Source organism: Colossoma macropomum, unplaced genomic scaffold, assembly GCF_904425465.1.
Source record: "Colossoma macropomum unplaced genomic scaffold, Colossoma_macropomum, whole genome shotgun sequence".
Lineage (NCBI taxonomy): Eukaryota > Metazoa > Chordata > Actinopteri > Characiformes > Serrasalmidae > Colossoma > Colossoma macropomum.
Window position 1 is genome coordinate 5,608,143 of NW_023494801.1, and position 27,752 is coordinate 5,635,894.

A 27,752-nucleotide genomic window follows, 5' to 3' on the forward strand; every position below is an offset into this window, starting at 1 on the left:
TATTGTTGCATGTATCACTAATTTGTAATTATACAGTTATAAAAGAGACGACATATCAATCAATGTTTATTAAGACTTGGAAGTACATTGAGGGTGACCCTCATTTACAGTGTAGCCGAGTAAGTAAACAGGGAACTGTGTGCAACTGAAAAAAAGATAAGATGAAGTTTATCATCTAAAACAAATCAAAATCAGCCAGATAAGAAGAGTTCTAAGACATGAAACTAATAGTTCAAATAAGAAACAAGCATAAAATAACAATAAATTATAAAATAAAAACACATTTAAAGAAGGTAAAAGAACCAACTAAGATAAAATAAGAAAACTAAACATCTTAGAAATGAAAATATTCAGTAGAATGGAACAGTAAAAAAAATAACCACAAATAAAACCTTTGTAATAAAATTGAGTAATAAAATAAAACAAAATTTTATAAAAAAGGTGAAAGGAAAAGTTAAGCTAAAACAGCTGCTGAAGATGGTTAGAGACTAAAAGTTTAAAATGATTGAGTGACACAAGTGAGACCAGCAAGACGAGTTTTAGAGACTCCTATAGTAATTTCCAGCTCACTGGTGCTCTGTAGCTAAAAGCAGAAGTTCAGTAAAAACTTTGGGTACCTGACAGGTGATCCAGTCACTGGAGCAGGTCTGAGAAATACTGTTTTTTATAAAGAACATAGATGTGACATAAACTGGCATCTATGATCTCTATAAATAAAAGTAATATAAAGTGGTTTGGATGTCAGGAAATGACAAATACACTGACAAATTAAAAGAAACTGTAAATTTCTTTCCCATAAATACAGCAACTTTTTCTGTAAATCAAAAAATAATAAAAGATCTCTTTTTCTCAACTTGTTTCAATTCTTATAAATATATAATGTAAACATATTTAGTGCTACTCAAAAGTTTAGAATCACTATTTTGAATAATGACACACACACACACACACACACACACACACATATATATATTAATGTATATAATTTGTAAAATATTACCTTTATTCATCTAATCCAGGGGTCGGCAACATGTGGCTCTTTTACTGCCCTGTTGTGGCTCCACAGCAGAATCAGATTTGTAGGTAAAAATAAAATAATCCTCCTTTACAGTAAAATAAAGCTCTGCTGATCGTTCAACACAGTTTAACAATAAATGGTCTGAAATGCTGGAGTTAATGTAGAACTGCTAATTCACCCTTTAACCCTGAAGATTGGCATGAAGACTGCTGGTCACCATAGCAACACAAACAACAATCTCACCTAGCTAGTAGCTAACGGAAAGGCAAAGAGAGAGATTAAAGACCAACATTGATAAAATGGAGATGAATGGACTTATTTGCATTTATAATCACTCCAGCTGGTTTCCTGATACATTTAATCTACAACGAAAAACTGTCAAACACTAAAGAGTCACAAAGCAAAAAAAAAAAAAGAAAGTCAATTCTTGTTTGAATTGTCCCGCTCCATCTTAAATGGTGCAGCACTTACATTCTGGCACCTCAGGAACCATTTGAATTAGAACCGGAAAATTCAAACAATAAGGTGGCAAATGAGAAGCTGACTTCAGCGTCATAGAACATCGAATGTTGAGACACATTTTACAAGAAACTGTTCTACATTTGAGGAAAAGTTTCCTGCCAGAGATGCGAGAAAAGCAGCTATAACTGAGCTAAAGCTTAAAGCAGAGCAAAGTACTGAGACATATTTATAGCCAAGATGGTAAAATGAACATAAACTAACATTTAACTTTGTTTTTTTCAAATGTTTCATTTGTTTCTACACTGTTTTATTCACAGTATCTATTATGTAAGTTGAATGAAAGCAGTTAAATTACTTGTTTCCTCATGAACTTTTTTTTCAGTTGGATGAACAATTGTTCCTATGTGTTAAATCATAGTAAAATTAATGTCCTAAATTTCTAATATTTGAAAAGCAGTGTCCAAACCTCACTAATAAAATAGTTATTCTTAGATATTTTATGGCAGGAAACTACTATACGGTTTATTACATAATAAAATAAACTACTTTTTTCTTCTCATTGTTCCCAAAATACTTCAAAGTGTAAATTGTGTCTTGTTTATAATATTTCAATTCCCACTGTATATATATATTCATGACTGAATATCAATTATTAATACAATAAATGATTCTTCAGTCTTTTGCATAGTGGTGTGTGTAAAGTAAATAGTGGAATTGGCGACATCGTAGAAAATTAACAGACCACTGACTTTCTGAAGTCTCATTTATTAATTAAATTCCTTTAACATCTCCGAAAGATAAATCAGGACTGACAAACATAAGCATAGATTTCTCATTTCAATTTACAGCTTTACTGTTCTCGTATCTTCTCTGCAGTGGCTGCACTCAATCCCATCTGCTGCACTCTGATTGGATGAATAGAGTATCTTCTATTGGCTGATGTGTTAGTAGCTATATTTATGGAACCGATATAATGTGGCTGAGACGAGTTACAGTACATGCGATGATGTTTGAGTGAACGCACACCCACACACACACACCCACACACACACACACCCACACACGCACACACACACAATTTGAACAGATAAACTTCATTGGTCTGTGCGCTGTCACCCTGTCGTGTCACATTAATGTCAGCTCTTCACATTGTTGCAGTTGTTAGTGAATGAGTGTAGGTGACCAGTGGGGGATAGTGGGGGCTGGTGGGGGTTGGGGGGGTGTACACACAAACAGTTTAACTAGATCCAGTCCTTCTCCTTCTTCTCTCTCTGTCTCTCTGATATAGGCTTCCCTCTTTCTCTCATCCACTCTTTCTCTATACAGTCATATGCAAAAGTTTGGGCACCCCAGTTAAAATGACATTTTGTTGATTCTCTGCATTTTATTACAGCATTTTTCTGCATATTTTAGTAGACAATTACTAATAATATTGCTGAGTTTAACATATAACATTTAAAATGTGTTATAACACATTTATAACAGGCCACATTTTACACATTTTTCCCCCCATATGTTCAATTTAGCAAATAAACCTAACTGTGCATTAAAATGTGCAGAACTGTGTCCTCCATAGATGATGTGTTAATTTATTGTCACATAGAAAATCAACAAGACAAGTAATTTGACTGGGGTGCCAAACATGTTTTTTTATACAACTGTACATCATTTAGAGGTCAGAAGTAACTTGTGTGCAGCTGCAGATAGATGGTAAGCCTCAGTTGGTCAGTATCATCTCCAACAGCACAAAAACAATAGCTAGAAAATAATAATAATAATAATAATAATAATAATAATAATAATAATAATAATAATTAAGAGATTACTGCTAACATGGGAGCATGAACTGCCCATTACAGGTTACGTTTTTCCATGGGGAGTTGCAGTACAGTATGGTTCCTTATCCATACCCTGCTTGTCCATACCTGTGTCCATTTACCATCGCACAACAGAATTGTGAAAGTGGGCGGAGTTCCCTGGAGGTTGTGTGGTGGTCGCATGATTTCTCTAGCTTTAATAATAAACAACAACAGTAGTAACAATGGAGGAGCTTCACATTCTGAAGTACCTCTTACTTGACATTTGGTTTCATCCAGGAAGTTCCAGATTGAGATGCTCGCTTTTGTTTTTACAAGTGGTGATCAGCTGACTTGAGTGATGACGTCTAATGATTATCTGATGTTTGTTTTTGACCAATCGGTCTGTTCCAGTCATTTGCTGTCAGAGAAAAGGTTTTTAGTCCCTCAAGATATAAATAATGTGAATGTGCCCTCAAAGATACATTATTCTTACTCTGCACCTTAAACGAGTTTTAATGATGCACTATATTCACTTTCCTCTAGGAAAGTTACACATCGCTGTTAACTTTACAGGAGAAGGAAAAAACATACTTTACTTTTAATGTAAGTCAATGGAACCAGATGTTTCTCCAAGTCATTTTGGGCTGTTTCTTTTGGTTCAGTCTTCATGAAATTTACACACAATGTAAAGAGCAACAGGTGTTTTCAAATTATGACAAAAACTGAAAAATGCAAAAATGGAGATATAAGGTTCATTTTGGCATTAGGTCACTCTAGATCACACCATGCTACCAACTGCGAGAGTGACATATGCCTCCTCACATGAAGCCAACCACTGCATCTTTTCAAACATCATTAGACTTAGCTTAGCTTAATGTGCTTGGAGGAGAATGCTAACTGATGGAGCAGAGAGTGAGGTCAATTATGCAGCCAAGACACAGTGTATGGAGGCAATGCAACTTTGAAAATTTGGAATCTCTTGGACTCCTGGCCATGGGTGGCTTTGGCATCACCTGGGGTTTGAACTCTCACTCTCCTGATGATAGGGTCAGCACTTAGACAGTTGCACCACATGGGAGCTCTTAACTTTGTTTAAATAGTAAAATAAAATGAAAATAGTCAAGACACAGTGTGTGGAGGCATAAAATATAACTGTAACAGAATATTATAGTTATGTTCCCTAACTCAGAACTGAAGACCTATGCTTGAGGGTGTTTTTGTACCTTGAAAACCATTCTTTTTGGCTTGGAACACTCGGTACCCCAACAAGAAGGGTAACCAAATTCAGCACAGATACTCAGGGTTTGGGTTATGGATTACTTGGCAACAGAAATGGAAACAAAATGCATGATCAGGGGTTTGTAATCACATAGTACTGTACTGCACTGCCCAGTGGAAAAAAACCTTACCTGACAGTCCAAATGCTACAGCACTGATGCATCACTGAGCATACACCAATGATGTATACGCCAACCATAACAATGGACAATATGGCACCATGTGTGGACGGGGAGACTTTCCATAACTGTTGGCTAGCTAACAATAAACAGTTTCACTCAATTTCCCCGTAAAACCATGGTGTCTCTTTCCTCTGCAACAGTAACTACTGTGTTAATTCTCTTATATAACAACAAAAAGGCCTCTTAAGTTTAAGCTTTCAATTTTCGCTTTGCACCAAATGGTCACCTACAGATTGATCGTATTCCCAATGGCCATTTTGCTTGTTATGCCACACTCAAAGTTCAGGTTGATCTGCTATGTCTCACTGCTGTGTCCCAGGCATTCATTGGTATACCTTTACCAACATTAACTGTCATTAACCTTAACACTAGCTAGCCTACCTAGCTAACTTAGTCTAACTGCAGTGTTTATGTATGACAAATTGAATACCATTCCCAACATTAGCTGTCAATAACCTTAACTCTCGCTAGCTAAACTAGCTAACTTAGTCTAACTGGAGTGTTTTATGAACAAACAAATTGTGTACCATTCCCAGTGTTAGCTATCAGTAACCTCTGCTAGGTAGCTAACCTTGCTAACTTAGTCAATCTGCAGTGCTTTAAGTATGATGAATGGAAAACCATTCCCAATGTTAGCTGTTAATAACCTTAACTCTTGCTAGCTAAACTAGCTAACTTATTCTAAATTTGTACAACAAATTAAGTGGCGTTCCCAATTTTAGCTTCCAATAACCTTAATATTAGCTAGCAAACTTGCAGAGTTTTAAGTATGACAGATTTATTAATGTTCCTAATGTTAGCTGTCAGTAACCTCTGCTAGGTAGCTAACCTTGCTAACTTAGTCTACCTGCAGAGCTTTAAGTATGAATTAAAAACCATTCCCAGTGTTAGTTGTTAACTCTTGCGAGCTGAACTAGCTAACTTATTCTGACTGCACTATTTTGTACTACAAATTTAGTGCTGCTGCCACTTTTAGCTTTCAATAACCTTAATATTAGCTAGCAAACTTACAGAGTTTTAAGTATGACAGATTTATTAATTTTTCTAGTGCTAGCTGTCAGTGACCTTAGCTGGCTAGCTAACTTTTACTAACTCCAGTGCTTTAGGTATGACAAACTGAATACCATTCCCAATGTCAGCTGTTAATAACCTTAACTCCAGCTAGCTAAGCAAGCTAACTTAGTCTGACTGCAGTGTTTTGTACTACAAATTTAGTGCTGTTGCCAGTGTTAGCTTTCAATAACCTTCACATGAGCTATCTAACTTTGTTAGTGTTTTATGTATGACAGATTTATTGTTGTTCTCAGTGTTAGCTAAGAGTAACCTTAGCTGGCCAGCAAATGTTTTTAGCAAACATTAGTCTAACTGCAGTGCTTTCAGTATGTCAAACTGAACACCATTCCTAATGTTAGCTGTTAATAACCTTACCTCTTGCTAGCTAAACTAACTTAGTCTGATTGCAGAGTTTTGTACAACAAATTTAGTGCCGTTCCCATTGTTAGGTTTCAATAATCTTAACATTAGCTAGCCAATTTTGTTACAGTGTTTTATGTATGATAGATTTATTGTTGTTCCCAGTGTTAGCTAAGAGTAACCTTAGCTGGCTAGCTAACTTTTGCTAACTAAATATAACTCAAACTGAATACCATTCCCAATGTTAGCTGTTAATAGCCTTAACTCCAGCTAGCTAAGCTAGCTAACTTAGTCTAACAGCAGTGTTTAAGTATAACAAATTTAATACCATTCCCAACATTAACTGTCAGTAACCTTAACTCTTGCTAGCTAACTTAGTCCAACTGGAGTGTTTTATGAACAAATTGAATACCATTCCCAGTGTTAGCTATCAGTAGCCTTAGCTGGCTAGCTAAGTTTTTGCTAACTCCGGTGCTCAAGGTATGAGAAACTGAATACCTTTCCCAATGTTAGCTGTTAATAACCTTAACTCTTGTTAGATAAACTAGCTAACTTGGTCTGATTGCAGTGTCTTGTACTACAAATTTAGTGCCGTCCCCATCGTTAGCTTTCAATAACAAATAACCTTAAATAACTTTAACATTAGCTGGCTAGCTAACCTAGCTAACTAACTGGGTTGAGGTAAGTTTCTTTGGAAACTTATTTAATGCTAACTTCAATGTATTTCAATCAAACGTTTGCTCCACTTTCCAAGTGTTGCTAACTATTTACCCTGTTCTAACTCTGTGTGTGACATAATAAGCAAACTGACCACTGTGTCAAATCAGGGTAAATGCTGATTGACGTATAAGAAGAACAGGAGGAGAAAGATGACTAGTGAAGCAAAGGGAGCGACAGCGTCATCGTTTTCTGAAATGACCTTTGTGAAATGAAGACATTCAGCCACAAGTTACATCTGCTACAGTGATACAAACAGCACAACACTCAGCGAAAGAACGCAAGAGGAACTCAATGCCGTGTTAGTCATTAGTTATTCAGGAATGGGAAATGAAGAACACAAAGAAAATAAAAAGCTAAGGATGGCACATATTTTCATGGGCACAAACATTTTTCAATAATCTGAAATATGATTTTAACTAGAGCTAAACTCAGTCTCAACCGATCGCTCAGTCAATAAAGCAAGCCTTCAAAAAATATTCTTTTTTTTTTATCCATGAGGGACAGATATGTTGGAACAATCTCGTTTTTTTCATAGATAGGTATTCGAGGACGCAAAGTGAGATATGCTAGGGAGAAGCACGAGAAACGACAACGAGAAAAAAAGGATCTCTGCCGATCAAAGTCACTCCAGAGGTCTCTGAACAAGAAAGAAAAAGCCCTGGTCTTTTTTCACGAACGAAAGACAGAACAGTTTCTTCCTTTTTTGTTCGAATAAGGTGATTCAGTCAAGAAACAGAGAAGAACCAACAACCTCTGTCCGACGAGGGCTTCTCAGTCCGGTCCATCTGTGGAAACTGCATTTGAGCGAAAAGATGGTTGAAGCAACGGAGAGATCCTGTGAAAATAAAACGCTTGGATGGTCAAGGTTCCTTCTTTCTCTTTCCTTCCTGCTTTTCCCTCCCCCAAAGTCCTCCTCTTCTCCCTTCCTTCTCTCGTTTACTCTCTGCAGTTCAGTCAGTGTACAGGATGAAGCCAGAAAAAGTGCTGTATTTGTTGTTGTTGCCGCCGTGGGCTTTGCCTCCGTCCAGTTTGATGTAGACTTCATCTCCAGCGTCCAGGTGAAGGATCACACTGTTGGAGGCATAGTCATAGTTCTGATCGGCGTCCTGGGCTATAGCGCTCGCTCTCACCTGATGACGAGAGAGAGAAAGAGAGAGGGAAGGTGAAGGTTAAGCGTGGTTAATGTGCAGTAACATGAAACTAACACATCAGGCTCTGGAACGCTACTGAAGGCCTTCATTATGTCACAATATGCATGCCTATTATGTCTAATATACTTTTCATAGTAATCAGCATCCTTCACTGAATAACTACATGCATCATGAAAAAGACTTGAGATTTAGACTGAGCCGCGGTCACATTAGGCACAGCTGAGGCTGGTCTGGAAGACTGGCGACCCAAAAACCTTGTGCAGTTAGTCAGCTGACCATAAATAAGACCTGACTAAGTTTAAGCGTCAAAGAACCTTATAAATGCAGACGCTCGATTTACACCAGCTGTTAAGAACATTCTCTATTATCAATGTGATTAATATAGAATTAGATTCTCAGACTGAGATTACTTTCAAATTTAGATTCTCAGGCTGAGATTGATGTGAGATTAATCCAGGTTCTGAGATTAAGACAGGTTTAGATTCTCAGACAGAGATTAATCCATGTTTAGATTTTCAGATTGAGATTCATTTCAGGTTTAGATTCTCAGGCTGAGATTAATCCATGTTTAGTTTCTCAGACTGAGACTAATCCAGGTTTAGATTTTTAGGCTGATATCAATCCAGGTTTAGATTCATAGACTGATATTAATCCAGGTTTAGTTTCTCAGGCTGAGATTAATTCAGGTTTAGATTCTCAGACTGAGATTAATCCAGGTTTAGACTCTCAGGATGAGATTAATCCAAGTTTAGTTTCTCAGGCTGAGATTAATCCAGGTTTAGATTCTCAGGCTGAGATTAATCCAGGTTTAGATTCCTAGGATGGGATTAATCCAGGTTTAGATTCTCAGAATAAGATTATTTCAGGTTTAGTTTCTCAAAATGAGATTAATCCAGGTTTAGCTTCTCTGACTGAGATTAATTCAGGTGTAGTTTCTCAGGCTGAGATTAATCCAGGTTTAGTTTCTCAAATTGAGATTGATCCTTGTGTGCATGAACGTTTATGATGAACAGCCAGTCGCGTGAAACATGATGAGGAGTCAACAAAAACCTTTTACCTCTAAAAAATAACTTTACAGGAGAAAGAAAAATCTTCACAACTTTCAATGAAAGTTAATATAACAAGATTTTGTCCTGAGTCATTTTGGACCTTGCATAGTGCACCATTCGTCACAATATTTTGACAAAGTCTTAAGGGCAGCTTTTCAATTTATGTCAAAAAATGAAAAAAAATGTAGATATACTTTTTTTAGACGCCGATGATATATAATGGTAAAAAGCAACTCCACTGCCGCCAAACTTAGACTAAACTATGACTTTAAAGTCTTTAAACTGTAACTTATTAGGACCCCAACTGAGCATCCAATCATCAGCAATACACAAATCTGCCACTTATAACTTTAAATATTTTTCACAGCTTGTGGTAGTCACTGTTATTAGTCAGCCTAACATTTTACAGTACATCAGCCAGCAAGATGGAGGCCCTAAAAATCCTCCTGAGACCCCTAAAAGGCCACAGCCGGCATTGCTAATCTGTCACTGTCATTTTCAGTGAAGAATCTCACAGTGCAGTGACGTATGTCCATTTAGGAGTTGCAGACACTATAAAACCTCATTCTCAAGCAAAATGTTTCCACTCCAGTCGGAGCTTTTTTAATTCATATGGGATTGAATTGATCTCCAGAGATGCAACAGTGTGAATCCAGGATCCACACACACACACACACCGAGATGGCAGATAACAATCAGTGTTAAGCAGAGCAGGAAGAGGAGCGGAGGATTTAAGCATGATCAGATTTAATAAGCCTGGATTTGTCTGAGCATTAGATTTGGGGACGGGGAAATTGCAGAGGATTTCTCTAATCTGTTTGGCGAATGAGACTTTGAGCTGAAGAGGCCATGAATATGTACAGGTGGGTGCCTGCGGCATCTTTTCTAATTCACAGGTGAAATGTAATGCACTTCAGAGTGAGTTCGTCACCTGCTCTGAGGCAGCCGGGCTTCGGTCCGAGTCTGGGATTCTGACAGTCTGCGATTTTGTTAATATTCTCATTTTCAGAGGGAAGTTTTGACGACTTTGGGTAAGTGGTAATGTGTGTATGTGTGTGTGGGCATCTTCATGACCTCTGTTATCTGTCTAATTAAAAGCTGTGTCTGAAAAGTTCTCTCAGACTCTAGGGTGAGCTGTGTGGGCTGAGGTGTGAAGTCAGCGCTGCACTGTGTGTGTGTGTCTGGCGTGTTTTCATACGTTTTAAGGACAAAAATGTCCTGACTTTGTAGGAAAGCAGGGAAACAAACTTACAAAAGCTCCAAGTTTCATTGAAACTGAAAGAGCACACTGAAAGAGCAAGTTTCAACTGAAAGAGCACACTGAAAGAAGACTGAGGTTAAGATTAGGGTTAGGCCTAGAAAACTCACTGCATACAGAAACTTCTATATACATATATAAAATATGCACTATGGTGATCACAAGCCATTTTTTTTTTGAAAATAAGGAATTTGTCTTACTTTTTTCTGTATTTATGTTATTTGTATTTTTTCTAATGACATATGGTATTTTTTACTGGCAAACCACACATATTGCCATGAGACATAGTTTTATAAAGAACATAATTACATATAGATACATATATAAAACATATTGCATAGATACATGTATAAAACCATGTATATCTCCATTTTTCAGTTTTTCACACAATTTAAAAATGTTATCTTTTACATTGTGTGTAAATTTCATGAAGATTGGACCAAAAGAAACTTACTTGGAGAAAAGTCTGGTTCCACTGACTTACATTAAAAGTAAAGTAGGTTTTTTCCTTCTCCTGTAAAGTTACCATTTTGGAGATACGAGGTTTTGTTCTGACAGCAGTGATATATTGTTTTGATGTCTTGTCTAGTGTTTATTGCCTGGTGCATTTATTGTATATTGTCTACTCATTTCACACTGTTGTGTATCTGCATTCTATATAGTCCTGTGTAACGTGCTGCTGTTGTTTGTTAGTCCTTGGGACCTGAAGAACGGCATTTTGCTCCAATTCATACAAGTTACATTGTGGCATGACAGTAAAGACCATTTGACTTCACTTCAGCAACTTTTTCATTCGGTCATTTTGAGCCTGTTTCTAACACTAAAGCAAAGTGGGGGCAAACAGAGAAAGCATGTAGGGCCCTATTCGAGCTGGATTTGTTTGACCTTGGCAGGTGCTGTAATTTGAGTGATCACTGCCAAGATCTGTGATTTTACTACGAATCTGTAGTTTTTACAAGTCTGCTAAGAAATAAGTCAGAGCAAATTACCTTCCTTAGTTTGCTGAAGTTGGAGCTCCCTCAGTAATAGAAGTCCTGTTCAAATCAACATCACAGTAATGTAATAACAAAAATGTGTATTACAAAATGGTGCCTCCATTTTTTTCTTTGTTTGTGACCTGAAGACATGGCTAACATCTAAATGGAGCTTAATTTAATTCCTTAATGATCGAACACATGACAAGACTACTGAAATCCATAATATTTTTATTGATGGTCAAATTATAAGGAGAAGGAATGTGAATATCTCAACCATACCTCTCACAAGGCAAGAGGTTTTCTGCCTTGTTGGGCAGCACTCGGTAAGTTGAATGAACCCACTTTACTGGCCTAATGCTGGCCTATTTTCCACTGAGCCACACAACGTGGTGTTATTGTTGCAAGTGTGGTGTCTGCCGCCTAATGCTGAAGTAAACATTCACACAAATCCAACATTTGGGGAAATTACACAGATCCTTTATCATGTTTGAATCGGCCAATCAAATCACACACAAATTACATTACTAGAGCTTCTCTGGTGAAACTAATCCAGCACAAGTAGGGCTGAAGTTAAAGCTTAATGTTTGTCACTTTAAAAGAAGATAATAATAGCACAGCTCAGTAAAAGTTGTGGTTGTTGTGTATTGTCTTCTTTAATTTTGCCACAAAACAGTAATTAATCTAGGAATAAAGAGCAGCAATACAAATGTAATGTGAAATTTACCATCACAGGCCGCTTAGCCAAGACTGAAGACATGATTTTAGTCATATTCTTCCACTTGAGGCTGTTTTGTCTGATGTTTGAAAACTGACACTGTGGTCTGAGGATGTCCTAAAAATGTGCCTGCTGCAGTGACCACGTTTAAATGGCCAGGACTCACTGGCGGGTTTTACTACACACTTTTATAACCTAATAATAACTTAGACAGTTTGTATTGTAGCTTGTGTAGTTATTGTATAATAAAGCTTAGTATATTTTAAGCCTGGGATTTTAAGGGGTTCACTAGAGCAGCTAAAGAGCTGACTTTTTAGGACAGTCTCATCTTTATTAGGTACAATAAATATGGTATTAATGTAAGCTATTAAATAACTCAAGTTCTGTTCTATTCATGTTTGCATTAAATAAATCAATAAATGAAAACAGTAAAAGTGGCAGTAAATGACTTTTTACCATCACTGGGGGCTGTTACCATGGTAACTGGTAACATGGTAAATATAGTCCCCACAGGTTAGTGTGTTATATGAATAGAGAGTCTGTTTTTACATGCACATCTATGCACACACACACACAGACACGTATTTGTATTGCTTGGGTAAATATCTGGATTGATTAGCAGGGCTCATCCTGCCACCTGTCTCACTGGCATGGCTTTTGGAGTGTGTGTGTGTGTCCGTGCCCATGTGTGTACATAGGCTGGCACAGCTCTCACTGGCAGAGGGGTTTTCCCAGAGGTCAGGGCCATATGGAGGTTGAGGCTGGGGTACGGTGGCTGTGGTGGGACACATATGGCTGCAGAGTCAGTGAGTGATGTGTGCTGGTGTAGAGGTTTGGTCAGCTGCTGCTGGGTACACATACCAGCGTGGGCTGACTGAGCACATGACCAGCCACCGCTGTGATTCCTCTACAAACACCATTTAACAAACCGTCAGTAGAGATTTAGCACCGGGGCCAACTCACTCAACCTTACAGCCAGACAGAATAAAAACTCTAGCTTGTACTCAGCGCTACACTGCAGACACCACCACAACACTGGAACAGGGTGAATTCAGGTATTCAAGGAGAATTCCTCTGATTTTTTAAAGGAATTTTAGGGCTAAATCGTTAAGATTTTAACAAAGTAACTGAGTTAATGAGAAACGCTCCGGTCTGAACAAGAAAAACGTGTTCAGAGTGGTGGTGATAGGAACCAGGTGTCTGGAGAGCTTAACTAGGCCTCTGAAAGTTCGCTTACAGAAAGTTATTACTTGAGGTGATTATGAATACGCTGCCTAATACCTGAGACATCGTTTGGGACATGGCTTTTGACGTAAAATGTGTTTATTCATATCTTTATCACTGCTCTCGGAACAAAACCTTGTATCTCCAAAAAGGTAACTTTACAGGATGAGGAAAAACGTTCTTAACTTGGGAGTGACATGGAAGTAAATGGAGACATATTTATTTTCAAGTAATTTTGGACCATCCATCTGTCTGTCTGTCTGTCTATCTATCTATTTATCTATCTATCTGTCTATCTATCTATCTGTCTATATGTATGTCAGTCAGTCAGTTTCTCTATCTATCTATCTATCTATCTATCTATCTATCTATCTATCTATCTAAATAAATGGAATCTAGCCAAAGTTTATCCAGATACGATCCTGACATGAACCATGTTACTGCAGGAGGTAAAAAGGCTCAAAACTGCTGATACTCAAAGTCTGGCCAACTTGGTTGTTGCTATGACAACCACAGAGACAACAGAGATTGGTTAAGTGAGATTCTTTTGTATGTATTACAGAAGGCTGCTATGTATTCCATTAAAAGCCAGGTCTGATTATTAGTCATAGACAACAATGCGGTGCTGAAATGTAAACTCTGTAAACAAGCAAGTCAGATGTTTTTGCGTTCATGGAAACCAAACAATAAGAGGAATAAAAGAGGGCACTTTGAAAAGAGAGAGAGAGGGAGAGAAGGACAATGGAGAGGAGGGGGGTGAAGCTGTCAGTTGTTTAAAATTGAATAATTCCGCTCCTTTCCTCATCCATTTTCTGCTGAAGCAGCGCTCGCCAGAATCGCTCGGTATTGATCGGACCATGTTTACTGAACGCATCCGCCTGAGGGTGCAGCTCCATCTTAGTGACATTGCTGAACATCTTGACTGTGCTCTAATATGTGCACACATCTTCTAACTAGAACACCTAACTAGTGTGTGCTTGTGTTCTGGAATGCTTAAGCTAGTGCACTGATTTTTCAAAATTTCTGGTTGAGATATAAACAAAGTCATTTAGAGTGGTTTGATGTGAGATGGTTCCTTTGTAGAGAAACTACAACCAGATGTCCTGATGTCTACAGGGCAAATATATAGCCAGTTTATTTACTATCGGAAATCACCAGTGAACCTACACATCTTCTGAGTTTTCATATATACTGTTAATGATGGTAAAATAGTGGTTTATCAGAAAAAAATAAGTTTAATCAGTTTTCTTTGGGGACTATTTTGCATGACAACACTCTTCTGGGATCTTCTGGTGTAGTAAAACATACAAGCAGTTTATTCATTACCATTCCATATAATTACTTTCTGTGAGGAAGCTTTCAGAGGCATTAAACAATTCTGACTCGGTCAGTTTCTCTGGAATGGAGAATTTTACACCAATTCATTCTGGATGATTTTGTTGATGTTAACAATTTAATTATACAGAAATTTTGAAAAACTCCTCTTTAAGGAGTGTATAAGTGTGTTTTATGACTCTTAGTATGTACTTGATTGAAAATACTTTGATATCTAGAACACTTAGCCCTCAGAGTCCCGTAATCTAGAAAGTTTACCTGGTGTGTATTTGTTGTTAGATGCTTGAATGCTTAACTACTTTGTGCTTTGTTCTAGATAACGTAGTGCGTATGTGTTCTAGATTACTTCGCTAGTGCATTCATGTGTACGTAAGCCAGTTGAAAGCAGTGATTGCACTAATTAAATCTAACAGCAGTGGGTTTAACACTTGGAAATGCTAGTTAACTGAAAGGTGGATAATGGTTAGCCTTAATTCAGGCTTATTGCAGTGGACTGGATAGTGTAGCAGTAAGCTAGACAGATTGGGACACAGCCTCTCCTCTCCTTCCACAAACAATCCATCATTCTGCCTCTACGTACAGCCAATAAAGGACTACAGAGTTCTGTTTATTTACACAGAGTCTCAGTGCTGTCTCACCAAACTCACCAAACTCACAGCAGCCTCAGAGAGAGAGAGAGAGACAAGAGAGAGAGAGACAGACAGACAGACAGACAGAATATTTGTTAGACAGATGCAGTGAGGTGTTAATTATGTCGGACGAAGTGAAAGAACAAATTGAAAGCCTTCTTTAAAGGCCAAGGAGCAGAGCGAAAATAGCAGCTCCACCACCCTCTGATCAATCCCTGAGAGAGAGAGAGAGAGAGAGAGAGAGAAAGAGAGATAGAATCTATCTGTGTGTCTGTCTGTCTATCTATCTGTCCATCCATTCGTCTATCTATCTATCTATCTATCTGTCTGTCTGTCTGTCTGTCTGTCTGTCTATCTATCTATCTATCTATCTATCTATCTATCTATCTGTCTATCGGTCTGTCTGTCTGTCTGTCTGTCTGTCCATCCGTTCGTCCATCTATCTGTCTGTCTGTCTGTCTGTCTATCTATCTATCTATCTATCTATCGGTCCATCTATCTGTCTGTCTGTGTGTCTATCTATCTATCTGTCTGTCTGTCTGTCTGTCTGTCCATCCGTTCGTCCATCTATCTGTCTATCTATCTATCTATCTATCTATCTATCTATCTATCTATCTATCGGTCTGTCTGTCTGTCTGTCTGTCTGTCCATCCGTTCGTCCATCTATCTGTCTGTCTGTCTGTCTATCTATCTATCTATCTATCTATCTATCTATCTATCTGTCTGTCCATCCGTTCATCCATCTGTCTGTCTGTCCATCCGTTCATCCATCTATCTGTCTGTCTGTGTGTCTATCTATCTATCTATCTATCTGTGGGTCTATCTATCTATCTATCTATCTATCTATCTATCTATCTATCTATCTATCTCAGTACTGAGAGGACAGACAGAAAGGACCGCTCAGACTGAGGTAAACGAGTGCAGACGATCGATGGCTCAGGTGAGACGAGCAGTCAGTCAGCAGGGGAAAGAGGGATGGAGAAGAATGGAGGGAGGCAGAGACGAGTGGCAGACGGACACAGACACAGACACACAGACCATCTGCCCACTGCCTGTCCTCGGTCCTCTCCCTGCGCTCCCCTATAGCGCCCTGTTGTCACCTGCTATTGTCTATGAGTCATCGGCTTCCCCTCTACAGTGAATACACTATAGCAGGTGTGATCATATCTTAGACTCATTTCAGTGAATCTCACTACACTCTACCTCTTAAGCAGAGACGTACAGTAAGCAGACACAGTTCCTCGCTGTACTGCAACTTACAGCAACTTTCACTTTTACTTCACTACTTTTCTGAGCCAGATTTGTGTTCTACTGTGATACGTTTCCTGATATCCTGGTCACTCATATTTAACATTATTTACTGAATTGTCTGTTAAGTATAGTACAACATTTAAGAAGTTCATCCAACAGTTGCCATTAAGTAGTGCAGTTTCCACCTGTTTTGGAGGTCACTGAGTTGATCTATGATTTTTTTTTCTTTTATAATGTTGATGGTCAATATTTTGGATTCTGGATTTTCATCTTATCAAAGTGTTATTATTATGTTTACTTCTGATGTGGCAGCTAACATTACTTGCTATATTACAGAACTTTTGGGATGGCATCTGGGGTGGCCAATCAGATTTCAGGAAAGGCCCTGACCACTCCGGCCACTACTTTAAAATCATGTATGACTTTACTTATTTTAATTACTTGATTTTAATCATGATTTTACTTAACTCTGCTAACTTTGCTTATTGATCTAAAGTATTAGCTAATTCACTAACTAAAAGCTTTGCCTACCAGCCACAATGAGTTGTGTGTTACAGTGATTTTACCATGGTTAAGGGATGTTGTTAGACACAATGCTCAAAATACGAGCTAGATAACTTAGATAGCTCATTGGAGTTTTTAGGCACACCAGTATAGCTGAAAGCATAAACGGTTTAAGAAAAGAAGTTGACATTACTGTTTATTTGAAATTTTAGATAAAGCATAAAACTTAATTATAGTGTTAATATAATTATCATACTATCCTAAAATACTAGTATTATATACCAGTATTAATACTAGTATATTAGTATTATCAATATTAATATTGTCAGTATTAATAAAACTCAATACAATACTTAATATTACTTAATACTTCATACTTCTAACTTTTACTGAAGTCATATTTGAATAGGTTTCTTAAGTTTCCTTTTATTTAAAGTAATTTTCAGTTACAGGATTTTTACTTCTACCTGAGTCAGCCTTTTTTTTTTCCATCACTACTCCTAATGTTTCCAAACAAGTTCTGCATTTAAAGCTACACCTGGGAGGTCCAGCCAATCTCCTGGAGATCTACTGCCTGACATAGATTACTCAGCCTAATCTAATCAGAGAAGTGTAGAGCAGCCTTAAACCATCCTCAGGTACAAAATATAGTTACATCAATGCAGCACCAACTCAAGTAGAAGTACAAGCAGTTACCGAAAAACAACTAGAGTTAAAAAAAAAGTATCAGGTCCCAAAAACTGCAGTAATGAGTTCTTTAAAGAACTGCAGTGGAAACTTTTAGAACATCCACAATCTATCAGCATAGATTATTTTGGTCTAAGATCAAATGCTAAACTCCAAAGTGAGATTTGAGAACAGCAGTAAAAGCCAATCTTTAAATGAACCAACAGAACAGAATGAAATGAACCTGAAAAAGGACTGAGGAACTGAAGGTGAATGACTACAATAAAAGGGGATTCTTTTCATCACAATACACTTGATTAGACGTAAGAGTAGGTTTATTTTTGAGAATAGTTGGAGAAGTGCAGGTAAATTTGGAGGAGCAGGTTTGGACTCACCTGAGCTACATAATATTAGACTTAGAAAGGAAAATATTTCATTAATATTAAGTGTATTAATATTAAATGTATTAATATTATAATACATTCGTATTTACATATGAAATATTTAAGAATAAATATTTCATCTTCATTTTCAGTGTTGTCCACGAATTTTGAATGTATGACATGTCAAAGTGCCAAATTGTTTATTGGCAGTGAAAAAGATGTTAAATTACCATTAAATATTGATGATTATGTTAAATATGAAAATAAAGATGCAGATTTAACATCTTTTGAGTGGTACAGAGTATGCTAATGTCAATTTAATTTGCAAGCTAAACTGCAAAATGGTATCTTGTCAAGTTTAGACTTTAAAGAAGTTGGTTCTTTAAGGGTTCTGTAGTCAAGAGTATGGTTCTGTATAGAACCATGAACACTCAAAGAACCCTTTGCATGCTTAAAGGCTCTTTGCATTGTGAAATGGTTCTTCAGATTAATGGGAAAAATGTGTTGCCCATGGTTTTTTATAGAACTTTTCCAAAAAAAAAAGGGTTCTATATACCAAAAAATGTTCTTCTATTATTGCGATGCAAAGTTTGCAACAACAGAAAAATGCTTTTTGGTGCTATATAGAACCATTTTCAACAACCTTCCATATAGAACCATCAGTCCGAAGAACGCTTTCACAATGCTAAGAAGCTTTAAGCATGCAAAGGGTTCTTTGAGTGTCCATGATTTCTACATTAGAACCTTTCTGAAAAGCGTCCTATATAGCACCAAAAAAGATTCTTCTATTATTGCGATGTCAAGCTTGCAACAATAGAAGAACCCTTTTTGGTGCTACAAAAAATCCTTTTCAAAAAGGTTCCATATAGAACCATATACAACACATCCTCCATCAATCTGAAGAACGCTTTCACAATGCAAAGAACCCTCCAATCAGGGTTCTTTGAGTGTTTATGGTTCTATATAGAACCATCTTCTTAACTTAAGACCCTTGAAGAACCATCCTTTTTAAGAGTGTAGTTGATATATCTAATATTTCTAATTCAGATTGAATATTCTTAGATTATTTAGCTTATTTATAGACATTTTACTACTTAATTTTATCAATCAAACTTATTTGGCAGATTCTTTTTGTGGGAAACAAAAAAAATATCTGTCAAGGTAGTAAGATCATTTTACATCATAAAATTGACTAAAAATGTAAAAATTTATAAATTATATAATTTCACTATAAGCTTACAAAAATCTCAAAATGAGAAAAATGAGATATTTTGACAACATTTAAGATCATTTCACTTGCCAAGATGCAATTATTTGAATGTGGGCCCAGAGCACATCAAGCTGATGTTGGAGTATGGCCATGTATTTGCAGTTAAAATAATAAAACTAGAGGACGTGCAAATGTGTAGACTGACCAGCTTAGCAGATCATCTGAACATCCATTGGGCTGTAGGCTTTTACAGATGTACTTTTTGTCCCACCTGGAAGCTCAGCTTCTGTATTTGATGATTGGTGGAGATCTCAAAGGGGCGAGATCACAAAACAAGCTGCCAATACAGACACTGCAATGTCCCTGACTGACATCATCTCAAGCAAATACAGTCTGGTGTTTAATATGCTCAGTGACACAGGGGAGTCATTCGAAAACTACAGGGAGATTCACTCAAAAGAGGCCCCGAATGTTCTGCTGTAACTCCCGTTAGGATGAAGCAACCTGAACCAAAAAAATTTGTTATATACCTTGACGGACGTGTAAGGGGTTGCATTACATACAATGCTGGAAGTGATCTCCGTTTTCTGCCAGACACATGAAGGAGTGTGGGGGTATGCACCCGGAAGTTGCAAACTGAGGTTAAATATCCCGATGGCTGTCCGGTGCCTACCACATCGCTCTGATGCAGGGGCATCCCGGGCTGTTTGAAGCTCCATATACTGAGGAGCACACTTCACGCTGTTTTGTTCGGATTACTTCGTCCTAAAGGGAGTTATTACAGAATATTCAGGGCCTCTTTTGAGTGAATCTCCCTGTAGCATTAGTGTCACTGGCTCAACGACGTCTTTTTCAATCGCCTTCTGGAAAATACTGTGAATAAACTGTAAAGGTGGGGTTCTGAGTTCAGTTATTTTCTTTTATTTTGTAAAGTAACTGTTAACTATAAACAGTAAGGTTTAAACTGAGTGTTTTTGCTCATATTTTCATATTTGATAGAAAAATGGAAGCTTTGATTGATTCTACATATGATTCTATAGAAATGTAGACATTTGTGTGACTGCATGTGGAAAACAGTGCAGTGCAGTTTCATATCGGACAACTAAGTAAGCTAACTACCTAGCAGGGTAGCTAATTAGCTAAGTTAGATGCATTAGAGTGACACAAAATGACCAAAAAGTCTATTAAATCATTAATTATGGCTATTATAAACAGTTCTCTCAAGCAGGTTGGAAATGAACTAGAACTAGAACCATATATTGGTTCAGGTTCGGGTCAGTTTTTGTTTTTTGAATGTGCTGTAAAACAACTTTATGTAGCAAATGCTTCTTTACTAAACTCTACAATGAAATGTGTTTGGTGGAAGTTCATGATTATATGATAAGAATGAACCACACAGCTGTGAAGTTAAATAACTGGGAAGATCAGTTTAGAAAGCTTTCAGTTTTTCCAGTATCTTGGTTAAATAACTCAGGATTAGCATAAACCCCCGTTATACCAGTGCAGCGCTATCAGCCAGAAGTAAGTTCTTCGGTGTTGTGATGTAAGGCTGACTCGATAACGCTTTTCTGACTGCCTCTTGAGATGGCGCAACATGATTTCGTGGAAATGAAAGTAACGCTATTCGCATGGCCACAGTTTGTTGCTAACTAACTTGCACACTTCAAAGACTGGCCTTATGTAGGATGTTGCTAACGCACGTGCTGTGGTTTGAGCGCTGACAGGTGTGAGCTGTGTCTGAGTCATGAATGTGCTTTGTCTGGATATTTTAAGTCAAGCTTTCCTTCTGAAGCCTTAATTGCTGAAGGTCACCTCCACAGGCTGAGACACCTGCAGCACACCTGGAAACAGGCGAATGACAGCTTGGGCCTTCGCGCGAAACAACATTTCTCATCCTGAGCAGTTGTGAACTCCACTACCGCTATTACAGTCACGATCACACAAATATCACACCTCAGCATCGCAGCCGTCACTCCTCACTCACTCAGCCTCTCTCTGATCAGCAAAGAAAGACTCACATACAAAGAGAGGAAATCAGGAAACACATCAAAACATCAATAGCATATACAATTAAAATTCATTTAAACGAGTCAATAAACAATCAAACAAATGAATAAATCAAGAGTCAATAAATCCATTGCTAAAAAATGAATAAAGCACAAAACAGAGTTACATGCAAAAGTTTGGGCACACCTGGTTAAATGATGTTTTTTTGCTTTTCTAAGTGAAAATAAGTGAATGCACCCTCTATAGTGAACTCACTTCTGCACATTTTAATGCACGATTACTGTTTATTTGCTTAGTTAAACATATCGTAAAACATAAAACAAGACATTTTATATTTTATTTTGTTTCTAAATATGTTAAACTCTATTAATTATTATTATTATTATTATTATTATATATATATATATTTTTTTATTATTATTATTATTAACTTATTTTCACTTAGAAAATCAACAAAACATGTCATTTGTCTGGGGGTGTTCAAACCTTTGCCTATGACTGTAAAATGAATAAATGAATTAATAAATATAGATAGAAATAAATGCATTTACAAACATACGTGCAAAAAATGTTGTAACATATACAAAAGAACTGAAAAAAAGCAAAACAATACATGAGAAGAAAACAAATAAATAAATATAAAGGGAGGAGAAAGGTAAGAAATGACCAAATAAAAATACTCAATATACAAAATGAGCTAAAGTTTTAAATAATAGATCAATCAAAAAAATCAATCAATAAAAACTACAATAAATAAAAATAAATAAAAATAAATAAATAACCTGCTGTTACAAATCTGGCTCTGCGTCAGGAACTGTCGAGATGGGAATACAGAAATGAAGGTGGCAGTGATGAATATTCAGGCTGGTATTTTTCCGAAGCCGCTCTCCTGATCTATGATCCGGCCGGGATACAACCCGATCCGCTGAAATTTGCTGAGCTCCTTTAGGTCACCTGTGACATTTTCCCACCTGCAGTCCATCTGCAGCCAATCAGAGGAGAGAGAATGGCTGCTGGCCATTCGGCTTCTAGCAGCAGAGGAGAGCGGTGAAGTGATGTAATGTGGAAATGATAAACAAAGTGCTACAATATGTCATATTGTAAATACAGTTTAAATCCACTGTATTATTAATATGAGGGCCATATTTGCATCAGCTGATCCTGTGTGAGTCTAATATTGTCTTTATTTCATTCCAGCTGCCACTGGTTCAAACAAAGGGACGTCTTACGTTCAGGTTTACGCATTATAAATCAATCAGGTGGCACTGCTCTAGTGTTAGCACTGAGCTCAGTAACTACTAAATATTTACACTCTTAACTCTGCACATGGCGTTAACATCCACAGCTCCAGGACAGTGAGGCTCTGCAGACACTGTAACGTCTAAACTGAGGCTGCTGTTGTGGTTAACTTGTATCCATTCTCCTCTATACTCGATATGGAAAAAGTCAATGGTGCAAGATGCTGTTGTGTCTCCATTATGGCACATTTATAGATTGTTTCTGAACATGCTTTTGTCACGTTAACCCTTATGACCTGTAAAACGTAGGTGATTTCTAGCCTTTATAACTTCAGAACAGTTCAAGGTACAGATATGATCCACATATCAGGACGTTCAGCAGACCCGCCCCTAACTAACAAGCATGGCATCATCGAGCTGTGACAGCATCAGTGAGTAATTCGGCTCCGAAAATCACCTAAAATCCTGATATTATTGCTCTACTGTTTGGCCTTCATATTCCAAAAAAGGGTTGATTCACACATCAGATCACTCATCAGACTCTGCCTCACCAATTTGTAATTAAAAATAAAGCCTATCTTGCTGTGTATCAGAGTTTTAGCACTGAGCATGAATCCAAGAGGACAGAAAATCAATAAAAAAACATCCGCCTTCCGCTAATTGTTTATATTTACTCATAATAACCAACAGAATGAATCACCATCAAAATTATTGCACTTTCAGCTCACAGACACTGCAAACTAACAGTTTCTGATATGATAACTACTATTCCACTTGTTTTTAAGATCTCTATGATTAAGAAAATCCTAAATTTAGCAGGCGCTAGGTACATTTTTGATCAGAAATGACCCAAATTCATAAAGATATCAAACTTCTGTTAGCATTTACATGTCAAACAATGGCATATCTGAGTAGCTCAGGGTCTCCTGAAAATAACAACATAAGGCATGTGTGACTGTCTCATGTAAATACTTTATGATTGTAATTGTAATTGACCCAAAAAATACCAAAAAATCACCCCGAAATTTTAGATTTCTAAGCGTTAAAATGATGGTTGCATTAGTTAATCCTATAAAATTTCAGGCTTATTTCATACTAAGGGACTTCAATACAAACTGGTTGAGCTATTCTAAGCTAGAATAAGTGTGTAATAAAACTTTGGGCCCACTGGTGAGACCTGACCATAAAAGGGGTTAAGGATACGACTTCAGCTTTGTTTAAAAATAACTAGCATTAAAGGACTTAGTAAAGACTTTACACACAAGTATCTTTTCCTACGAGATTTGAAGAATCAGCTGCAGTGCGTGAAATCAAGTGCCTACCAGCACCTCATTTACATATCATTTACATGAAGCACAACCTAATTCATGCAGCTGTTTTGGTTGGGATCCAATAAAACTATCTGCGGCTTGTGAGCCAATAACTGTGCTCGTAGGTGGAGTTTGAGGCTAGGCAGTGAGTGCACGGCTCCCCCTATAGACCAAAATTTGTGGTGTTAAAATTATGACGACAATAATCCATGAAAAAAATAAAACATCTTAATTTTTAAGACTACAACAACATTTAAACGCGGTGTAGGAGATGCTTCTGCGCTAGCTGTGTTTTGTACTGGGCGGAGTCAGTCGTATAAAACAAAAGCACAGTGTAATATGTCTTTAAATGCAACGTGGAATAGTTGTAACGTGTTTATATCAATGTGCATGTAAAATAAGTATATCTGCTTTTGTACTGAATTGCCATGCGCACAATTATAAGTATTATTAGTATTTTTGTTTTCTCTTTTATTCTGGGAAGCCTTTATTTTAGATCTTGGAACATTGCTGTGAGGATTTGATTGCATTCAGCCTGCATTATTGAAACCAGGTACAGGTACTCATGTTGGATGATTAGCTCTGGGTGGCAAATGTCACTCCAGCTCCTCCCAAAGGTTTTAGACCTTCATCACTCCAGACATCACAGTTCCTCTGCTCTTATATCTCTTCCTCTCTTTCTTCATCTTTCTCCATCTTTATATTTGTATTATCTCTCTTTCTCTCTCTCTCTCTCTCTCTCTCTCTCTCTCTCTCTCTCACACACACACACACACACACTCCCACTCTTTCCTTTTTTTCTATTTCTCTCTCTCTCACAGTCTTTCACTCTCCTCCTCTTTCTTTCTCTCCTATTGTCTTCATCTCTTTTTCTCCCTTTCTCTCTCCACTCCAATCTCTCTCTGTTATATTTCCCTATGTCTCTCCTATATCTCTTCCTGTCTTTCTTCATCTTTATCTTTTTATTTTACAGTCTTTTTTCTCTGTCTCTGTCTCTTTCTCTCCCTCTTCCTCCTTCTCTCTCTCGATTTCTCTCTCTCTTTCTTACACACTCTCTCACTCTTCCACTCTACTCTCATTTCTTTCTCTCCCAAAATGTTCCCATCTTTCTTTCTCTCTCCACTCCCATATCTCTCTCTGTATCTTTTCCTACGTCTTTCCTATATCTCTTCGACTTTCTTCATCACTCTGTCACTGTCATTCTCCTTATCTTTTATTTTACTCTCTTCTCTTTTTCTGCCTCCCTCTCTCCCTCTTTCTCACACACTCTCTCTCCTCCCTTTTTATTTTACTCTCTTTTAGTCTCCTCTCTCTCTCTCTCTCTCTCTCTCTCCCCTTCCCTGTCTCTCTCTTTTCCTCCCTCTCTTTCTCTCTCCTTCCCTTTCTCTCTTTTTCTCTCCTTCCCTCTGCTTCTCTCTCTCTCTGTCTCTCTCCTCCTCTCCCTCTGAGACTCTTTCACTACTCTCTTCTCCTCTCCTCTCTCTCTGCTTCCCCACCTCTCTCTCTCTCTCCCCTCCCTCTGAGACTTTCACTCTTCTCCTCTCTCCTCTCTATCTCTCTTTCTTCTTCACTCTCACTCTCTCTCTCCTCTCTCCCTCTGAGACTCTTTCACTCCTCTCTTCTCCTCTCCTCTCTCTCTCTCTCTCTCACACACTCTCAGTCTCTCCTCTCTCTCTGTTCCATTCTCTCCTGCTCTCCCTCCTTCCCACTCATTCTCTCTCATTCTCTCTCTCTCTCTCTCTCTCTCTCTCCCTTTTTATGCTTTTTCATTGTTTACCTTCCTGATTAAATCTGGTGAGTCTAATATCGATGTGCAAACAAAGGATGCTATTCTGAATCCGTGGTGACGAGCGTCCAGTGCATATTAATATCAAATAATCCACCCTTAGCACACACGCAGGCAGAGCGGGAGTCTTATTAGAAGGTTAGCGCTCAGCGCCCGGGGGAGTGAGTGGGATTTGTTGGAGAGGATTTTGATGAAACCAGTTTTAATCTTTTGCTGTGTGTTTACTTTTTAATATTGGTCTCTTCTGGGATCGTGGACTTCCAGTGGCGTCTGGGTTTGGATATCATTACGAGGGTAATTAAAAAGCTATTGGGTGGCTGTTGAAACCTGAGCTTGTACAGACTTAACGGAGCCTTATCAAGATTGGCGGAGACAGCGGCTTGTTTGAAGTGATGATTTCCATTGTAACTCGACTCATCTCATTTGTAAAAATCACTCTAGGACAGTTAAAGATACCCAGGATTATGATAACACACCACAGCACATGCAAATTACTTTGGTTTGATGAAACGGCACCAGATTTATCACTCGCTGCTTCGAAATGGTCCACTAATGCTGAACCTCATAAACTTTGCTTTTGAAAAAGGCTTATTATGGACAAAAATATCTCAGTTGCTGGAAGTACTTGTTGAATTAAAGGAATGGTTTGATTTAATTGACTACATTTTAAAAAATGGTGAATTAAGGTTTCTTTTGAGGTTCTAAATAAAGGGCTTTTTAATGTTTCAAGAACCTTATAATGACAGATTAGAGTTCCTTTAAAAACCCTTAAACGCTCCCCTTTGGAAGCCAGGACCCCCCAGATCTCTGACTGATAAAAAAAAGCTGTTCTTAGATGATACAAACAGTGATCGTGAGATTGTAGCTGAGCTGTGCTAATTGCTATAGGCTATCTACCAAACTAGCCATCTGTAGCAGTGCTGTGGTAAAGAAAACAAAGTAAAAAACTGTAAAAAAAGCATCAAGAACACCGCAATCATAACCCATCCAGCCCTGATATCTACTCCTAGGGCTGTACAAGAGAGGCCTCTGTTTAATGAGCCATTAGCCATTGTGGTATGCCAGCAATGCTCGTCCTTGGTCAACTTGGTCAAGAATGAGGAAAAAACAGCTCTACGAAAATGCTACACTCTTAAAAAAGATGGTTCTTCAAGGGTTCTTTAGTAAAGATAATGGTTCTATATAGAACCATAATAAGACAACAAACCATTTGCATGCTGGTCCTTTGCCTGGTTCTAGATTCTTCAGATTGATGGCGAATGTGATGTATATGGTTGTAATGGTTCTATATAAAAGCCTTTTGAAAAGGGTTCTATATTGCATCAAAAAGGGTTCTGCTATTGTAATAATATTAAGCTTGTAACAATAGGGGAACCTTTTTTTGGTGCTATATAGAACCATATACAAAACATTCTCCCTCAATCTGAAGAACAATTTTACCATGTAAATTAAGCATGCAGATGGCTCTTTCAGTGTTCACGGTTCTGTATACACGTATTGTCTTAACAAAAGAACCTTTGAAAAACCATCTTTTTTAAGAGTGTGTGGTCTAATAGAACCCTGTGAGATTCTGCTAGTGTGTTAGTGCTAAGCTTACAATTCAGAAAAACGTTTCTGCCCAAACTTGTAAAATATATTTCATATGTTTTATTTGAAGCTCATAGCAGACAAAACATATATTTTACCTTGTGTGAAGCAGTTTTACAGTGACTCCTTCAGTACAGAGTCCTGATTTAGAGCTGCTGCTGATTTTCATCGCTAACAACTGATTGGATGGTTAGATTACAGCTCATGTTCAAAGTCAGTGATGTATCTAGGACTTCCAGAACGCCTAGAAGGATGTTTTTTTCTGATGAAATGGGTCCTACCTATTGCAAAAACATCATTCCATTGTCACGTCCTAATTATCATCACCTGTAAGATCAAAACCTCATATCTGCAATAAAGTAACTTAACAGGAGAAAGAAAAACGTTCTGAACTGTTAATGTAAGTTAATGTTATAAGACTGTATTCTAAGACTTTTTAGATGATTTCTTTTGGTTCAGTCATCATGAAATTTCGAGACAGTATAAAGGGCAGCTGTTGTTTTTAAATTATATTAAAAAATTAGAAACGAGAAAAGGGTTTTTTTTTCTGACAGCAGTGTTATTTTGGTGATTGATCTGATGTCAGGCCATCAGTCCAGC

The 27,752-nt window shown here is 37.6% G+C and overlaps 1 protein-coding gene across 1 annotated transcript in view; it reads right to left on the minus strand.

Moving 5' to 3' along the window:
• Positions 1 to 7,376: 7,376 nt before the first annotated feature.
• Positions 7,377 to 27,752, minus strand: part of LOC118821805 (C1q-related factor) — a 54,768-nt gene continuing 34,392 nt past the window's right edge. The window contains exon 2 of the mRNA XM_036590533.1: positions 7,377 to 8,002. Coding sequence (XP_036446426.1) covers positions 7,823 to 8,002 — 180 coding nt within the window. The 3' untranslated portion in view covers positions 7,377 to 7,822. The remainder of the gene's footprint in view (positions 8,003 to 27,752) is intronic.